Here is a 7500-nt window from a genome sequence, read left to right as displayed (position 1 = left end):
CCAGAAAATGCAACACGTCTCAGGGCATCATTCAAGTCCGGAGATATCTTTAGACCCGGTGATAGTACGTCAACCGGCACAAATGGGTTAAATAATACAGTGATGCAAGATCCCCTGTCATGGCACCCATTATCAGGCCAAAGCTCCTGCATCATGTATGTCAAGACACCCATCCCCAATAGGTTAATAGAGAGGGAGAAAGGGAGAGAGGGAGAGAGGAAGAAAAGGAGAGGGGGGGGAAAAGAGAGAGAGAGAGAGAGAGAGAGAGAGAGAGAGAGAGAGAGAGAGAGAGAGAGAGAGAGAGAAATCAGTTTCAGTTTCTTTACCAATAATTTTAATACTCTTCTTTTTAAATGATAGTTACCAACACCAACAATAACATCAACCTGTTGCAGATGGGTGACAACACATGTGACACACAAGATGGTGAGCATCATTATGTGCATGGTAATGACTGTCATTACATTACTGACATTGGGGGAGTGGATCACTATGTTTCTTCATTTAAATAAGAGTATAACTCTATTTAGTGATTAATGATGACAATTGTAATTACAATTACTTCAATTGATGTAAAATTCAGCAAATTAGGTTTAGCTTAAAATCCGAAACACTGATAGGTCTCTACCGATCATTATCTTCAGAGAGCAATGACAAACAGTAATATGCCACTCTCTAAAGTACCAGCGGTGAAGGACGTACAGGTAGAATGAGAAGAATAAGGTGACGCAGACTATGTGAGGCATCTGTAATGTGCCCCTGTCCCAGTATAGCTACCTTGTGCTGTGGCACAAGCAGTTATAAGCACAGGCTTCCTTCTTTTTTCCAATCTCATGTTATATTCATTAAGGTTGGTTATTTCTTTCATATTTGTTTATAAAAGCATAAAAAAAAGAAAAAAAAAAGATTTTTCCCCTATATCACCACAATACTTCTACTATCAGCTAATATGGACTCTATATTACAATTTTATTCTCCTACAACATTGATAAAGCCCGTTATATGGAACATAAATTCATAAAAATGGCTCCATTATTATAATGAGTGACTGAAAGAAATCGCAAAAAGTCATATGTTGTGTGAAGTTGCCTTGCTCTGATATAGAACCTATCTTAGGTGCCACATACTGGCACTATTGAACATCCTTAGGCCCAGTCAAGCTAATCTATCCATGTCTGCAATGAGTTAACAATAATATCAAAAGCAACAGGGATATAACCAATATACCAATATGCAAGATTCATTTAAATATATTAAACTAACCATTATAATTGAAATCAGGTAAGAGGCGACCATCAGGGTCATACCAGCACTGGAAGTTCAGCTGACCACACCCACAACTGTCGGTATTACAGCCATCCTCACACTCACACCACTGTCAAACAAAACAAAATTGTAATAATATTTAAATAAATAATCAGTATAAGAGGCCTAGTTAGTCTCTTTTTTATCAAATATCAATGTATGCATAGTCTGATACATAAAGTCATTCTTAAACTTATTAAGGATAACTATTAACTGGGTGGTTTTGGCTTGGCCTGAACATTTTTTGTTTTTTCTTCCTGCCAATAACCCAGCAAGACAGCCTGGCAAAAGCATTGATGTGGTATTCAAGTCGTTGGCAGGATGACCAGCCAAGCCATGACATGAGTGTCACGTCATCCGTCATTCAGGGGTTATGAATTATCGACACATTTATAACAAAAAATAGAACATTTATTATAAAACTGGAAACCCTCCAATTTGGATAGCTATGATATCTGATATTGTGAATTTTATTTTTGCATTTGCTATTAGAAAATTATCAATTTCCAAAGAAATACCTTTAATGAAGTGATGGTCCGATCAATTATGACATTGGAGGCCTCACAATTTTCAGCAATGTACAGGTAGTCTCTGGGCAGCAGGTCATCATCAGCTCCATTCACACAGGGGATTGGCACCTGCTCCTTACCAGCCGCAATATCACTGTTGGTGATATAGCAAAAGAAATAGTTGGACATATAAACTTATCATTGCCCTGGATCCAAATAAAAAAAAATGTAAAATACTATTTTACCATCTTCAAATAACTACTCAAAGTTTATACATCCAAAGAGCTCCACTGTACAACAAGAGTGACACAAAATAGGAATATATCAATATAACCTCCTTGCTTAACCCATTGGAGCCGGTTGACGTGATAGCACGTATTGTGGTTTTTGCGTCAGACGCCCGGGACAAGCTATGAGGGGAAGCCTCGCGCTCGGGTAGAACGAGCGGGCAGCCCAGGCTCACGGCTTGTGCGTCCGAGAATCTCGAGGCGTTAGGCTTATGCGTTCGAGAACCCCGGTATTGCGACTGTGCAAAGCCGGAACGGCCCCGGCGTGAGTGGGTTAAAATTCTCTCTTTATTTCTCTTATAACCCATTCGCACATATTAACTTGCTATCATGTCATGTGGATTTTGGGTCAGACGCTGGCGCGCCAGATGATCGAGCGTACAGCGTTCACTCGCGGCTAGTGCGCCCGAGAATCCCTAGGCGTTAGGCTTATGCGTTAGGCATTCCGACCATTTAGAGCCAAAATAGCCCCATCATGAATGGGTTAATAACACTTAGCCCTTCTGCTATGGGTATTTTGCTTCAACATAAAAGCTAGTTATTCCTTCAGTTGTCTAATTAGTATTACTTTGTATACCATACCATAAGCTAGAAAATAATAGAAAACTCAGCAACCTAACTGGTAGTCAGGACAGGCTGTTTATGATGCTGGCTACTGGCGGCACCAGCTAAAATTTGGGGCAGACTAGCCTAAAAAATATTTTTCCATAAATCCATCACTTTGAAATCCTGTAGCTCTGAAGCTAGCACTGTTACAGCCATAGTAATTCATGACAGTGTGTGTGCTTCAACTGTGAGCAGATCCTGATGTTACATCATGTATGCATTGCTCCCCATTTCGCACTTTTTTCCATGTCACATATATGTGAAACCAGTCATCAAAGGGTTAAGATGTGGCTTATCTCTGAAAGGTTTTTATTAAAGATCACAAAGCTTTTACAGCTGCACTTAAGGTATGATTTTTCACCACAGCCAAATTTTGTTTTTTGGCATTTCAAGAGCTTATATTTTCACAAGAGCTTAAATGTATCTTTTATTGCCTTTATCAATTACAGACAGTACAGTGGAGCAACTAAATTAAAAAATCGATCAGTTACTTCTCACATTTAAGAAAATGATCACAGTAACCCCTCCAGTTAGATGGAAAATGGAAATAAACTTTCATGTTTATGTACCACCAGTATATAAAGCATGCAAATATTTTGCAAACAAAACAAGAACAAGCAAGAATAATTTAGGTGGATAAATCATATAAAGACAATAATATACCACAAGGCATCATAAGCCAGATTGGGGCATGGGGATATGGGGCTATTATAATGGGTGTGGCTGGAAGAAAGGCATAAAAATTATGCAAAATACACACATATGAAACAATAACCAACAAGTTTTGTCATAGAACACAACTAATATTTACTCAGAGGTGTAAATAATAAATAGGCAATGATATATCATAAGGCAACTATACTGCATGTTACATAACAGTAAGGCAAGGGGAGAGGGTATGTGAGATAAATGATGGTTGGGACAGTAACCCTACATGAAATACACCATACAGTACCTGAATTACAACTTGCAAAACGCTTTGAGCTCAAAGAGACACTACTGATTAAGGGCATTGACCTTCCCCACCCTGACTATGTCACAGCCCCGCCGTGGGCACGATCCTTGATAGAGTTTTCTGTCATGAGTCTATCAAGAAGAAAAACACAGTACTCACCGCCTCTATTGAAGGCTGAGGCGGAGAGTAACATTACAGCAATCACGCCGCTGAATAGTAAAACCTACTTCCCATCACCCGCACTACAGGCACCGGTTTTGCAGCAAGGGGCATAGAGAAATCTACGCGGGTATCTGACAATGCCTCCTCGCTCCAGGCAGAGGCAGTAGCTATTATGGGAGCCCTAGCCCATGCAGCCCAGACGGACGGGCATATTGTCATACACACAGACTCTAGGGCCAACAAAGCACGCCCCTTGATAACGTTTACCTGGTAAACATGATTCTCACCATTGCTCTGAGAATCCTGGATCAGGGAAGACACATCATCATCAACTGGATCCCAAGCCATGTTGGTATTGAAGGGAATGACGTAGCTGACAGGTTAGCGGAGGAAGGCATGAAGAAACCCTTGAGTGATCTTGTGGTGCATCCTAGCCAGGAACTGCTAAGGCGTAAAACGATGATTGCATGGCAGGTCGGTGCCCAGCAGCGACATAGAGAGGAAGCGAGAACCTCCTTCTCGGCCAGCTGGTACCCAAACGCCACAGGCTATGAGTCACTGATAATCTCTCCTAGAATATCAAGGTGTGCTGAAGTCAGTCTGCACAGACTGAGAATAGGCTACCCTTGTGCGTGGTAAATCATCCCCACTATTGGGCAAGATGAGCGACGCTGTGAACATTGTGGCGCGCAGGACGCCAAATTAGAGCATTACCTGATGGAATGAGAACACACTCGCTTCCTCAGGCAGGGCCCAGAGACGACAGCCGCCGGGCTGGTTAGACGGCTATGCCTGTCACTTGCCCCCTGGCAACTGGAGCGCCTACAGGCAATCCGACTGCCACGGTAAAAGTTCAGTTATGATGATCAGATGAGTCAGCACTTTTAGCCAATAGAGACCGGGCTACCCCATCCACACAACCCAAGTGAAGCGACATCTTCGCAAAATCTCTCTGAACTGAGCTGAATTGAATTCAGTGATGATGATCAGATAAGATTAAATAAGATGAGTCAGCACTCATAGCTGGCAGAGGTCGGGCTGCCTTGTGCATATAGCCCGGGCGAAGCGACATCTTCACAAATCTGTCTGAACTAAACTGAACAACTTGCAACTCACTAAGTTTCATTCAAAGAAAAAAGAAAAAATAGACAGGGAACAGGATGGTCCCACTGGCTCAGGAAGAGGAGGGCCTCCATGGGACGTACTATGTGGGGCTGATGTACTGGGTATGGTTGGGGAAAACTTACAAAACAGTACTAGTAATATCAGTAGACATTCATGATGAAAAAACACAGGATATTTTGACAGGCCTGCTCTGATTGTGGCAGATAGGACTGAATCCACAATCTGGGTTCCACCACCAACATCCCGGATAGGAACTTAGGAGTTAATGAGTCAATAAAAGGTTTATACGAAAGAAAAAAACAATTAGGCAAGCAACAGTTTTACTCATAAAATCAACCAAATAACTTGCCTGCTTAAAATCTTATCCGTGCGGATGTTATTCTGGGACATCATATTTTGTAATTTGCTGTTCAGGGAAAGTTGCAAATGGACATCAGAGTCAGGGACAGCACAGTCAATTGGCATCTGTCCTTTTTTGTTGACAACATCCAACTGAGCACCTCTTGCCAAGAGAAGCACAACCGTGTCTGTGTTATTTTGCCGAGATGCAATGTGCCTGGGTAAGTAAAAAATAAAAATAAAAATGTTACTCAATAATGATGAGATACCAAATATAATTTAATAAATAAATATATCAGTGAATATGACAAATATCAAAATATCAATATTTTCCACAAAGAGCAAAATCATCTCATTGAATACATTTTCAAGAACTATCCATTAATTATGAAAAAATGAAAATTAGTAAAGAGATATAAACATGAATAATCACAAAATGGATGAAATTAAAGAGCATGACACTGATACTACACAGCTCCCACAAATATTAATAACTTTCACACGTACAGTGGGGTATCACCATGAGCATTCATAGACCTGAGTGAGCACCCACGGTCCAACACCATAGAGCAAATGTGAGAGGCGCCTGAAAATGCTCCCCAATGTAAGGCAGTGTTCTGTTCCACATCACACAATTGGGGGTTTCCTCCACGATCAAGGAGATACCTGGAAAGAGCAAGATGCATATGCAATAAATGTGATATGGATCTTTATAATAAATATTGCCTGCTGGCAAGTTCTTCTGAAATTTCACTAAATAAGTACACAAATGTGGATACTATTCATATATATATGCAGTAATTAAAAATTACTTGACATATGCAAAGTAAAATTTTCTTAAGTAATTTTCCTGTGGGTGGACATAAAACTCATTTCTTAAACATACATACTCCATTATTGTATAACCCATGGGAATTTTGGGATTCTGTCACAGATTCTCTTAAACCTTTTATATTGTGTCTATTAACATTTTGCATTGCTTCTTTGAATTCTAGGAATAATCCCCACAAATGTATTTTTCTAAATATTTTCCTCATGTAGAGAACAACACAGTTAGCATTACATGAGCTAAGGAAAATATACATACACTTGATTAAATTACTAAAAGAATGCTGTAGGGTTGTTACATTTCATCTTAGCTTTCCAGTACAACTCTTCTAAACGTGTATAATTAATTTTGAAATTGACTATGATCAAATTGAGTTGGTCTCTACATAAAAAACTAAGAATTTTACTACAGAGAATATGAATTTGAAGATCATCAATACTATTCATTTTCTATCATGATTCCTTTTTTGATAACTCCTATGAAATCCTTAGATTTCATTATGCATGAGAGGATAAATAAAAAGGTCTTATGGATTGTGTGCATCAACCCAGACATTTGCCCAACCCTGCTCCTGACTGTAATATAGCAAGCACACACAGTTGCCGCCTGGAGTTTTTCGTAAGGTGTTAGGACTCACTGAAACTCTGAGAGCATTTTTACCCACCTTATTTTGGGGTGGCAAAAAGATTTTTTTTTTTTTTTATAAAGTCAAAAAGTGTATATACAAATGCAACTACAATGGTATATATATAAATAGCACTATGTACAATGTGTATATATAGTGAAACTTATGACGTGATATTCCGATGACAGATAATGACGTGTGTAAAAGATGGTAGAATATAGGAATACAAATTTTATCTCAATGACAGGGAATTGAACTCAGGCCCTCTGAGTGAGAATCCCGCCTTCCTATCCATATCACCACAACGACCCACTAAAAGGATTGTCAAACCAGATGCCTTACATCCATCATGGAAGTTACCTATATATATATATATATATATATATATATATATATATATATATGTATATATATATATATATATATATATATATATATATATATATATATACTCTTAGCAGAGCAGTGATAGGGAGATTTTACAGACAATCCCCATGGGTACTCGGCGGGAATGAATTAGAAATTCAATTCACAAATCAGGATTAACCCATTCACGCCGGGGCCATTCCCGCTTTGCTCGGTCGCTATACTGAGGTTTTCGAACACATCATCCGAACGCTTCGAGATTCTCGGGCGCACGGGCCGCGAGCCTGGGCTGCCCGCTCGCTCACCCCGAGCACCGGCCTTGGCCAGATATCTCGTCGGCGGCGTCTGACGCGAAAACCACGAAACGTGTCACCACGTCATCCGGCGTGAGT

The 7500-nt window shown here is 39.9% G+C and overlaps 1 protein-coding gene across 2 annotated transcripts in view; it reads right to left on the bottom strand.

The window, feature by feature from the left end:
• G9a (histone-lysine N-methyltransferase G9a) overlaps positions 1–7500 on the bottom strand; it is a 61875-nt gene that overhangs the window by 24413 nt on the left and 29962 nt on the right. For both annotated transcript variants that reach the window (XR_015190674.1, XM_043022740.2), the window contains exons 10-13: positions 5796–5954; positions 5299–5505; positions 1824–1968; positions 1264–1375 (exon numbers count right to left, since the gene is read on the bottom strand). Coding sequence is in view for 1 of the 2 variants with exons in the window: in XM_043022740.2 (XP_042878674.2) it covers positions 1264–1375; positions 1824–1968; positions 5299–5505; positions 5796–5954 (623 nt within the window). In the remaining variant the exon portion in view is untranslated. The remainder of the gene's footprint in view (positions 1–1263; positions 1376–1823; positions 1969–5298; positions 5506–5795; positions 5955–7500) is intronic.

The sequence above is a fragment of the Penaeus japonicus genome, unplaced genomic scaffold (assembly GCF_977035675.1).
Source record: "Penaeus japonicus unplaced genomic scaffold, GWHDUDI00000001_assembly GWHDUDI00000038, whole genome shotgun sequence".
In the NCBI taxonomy this organism is placed as follows: domain Eukaryota; kingdom Metazoa; phylum Arthropoda; class Malacostraca; order Decapoda; family Penaeidae; genus Penaeus; species Penaeus japonicus.
This window is presented reverse-complemented; position numbering and strand designations above follow the sequence as displayed.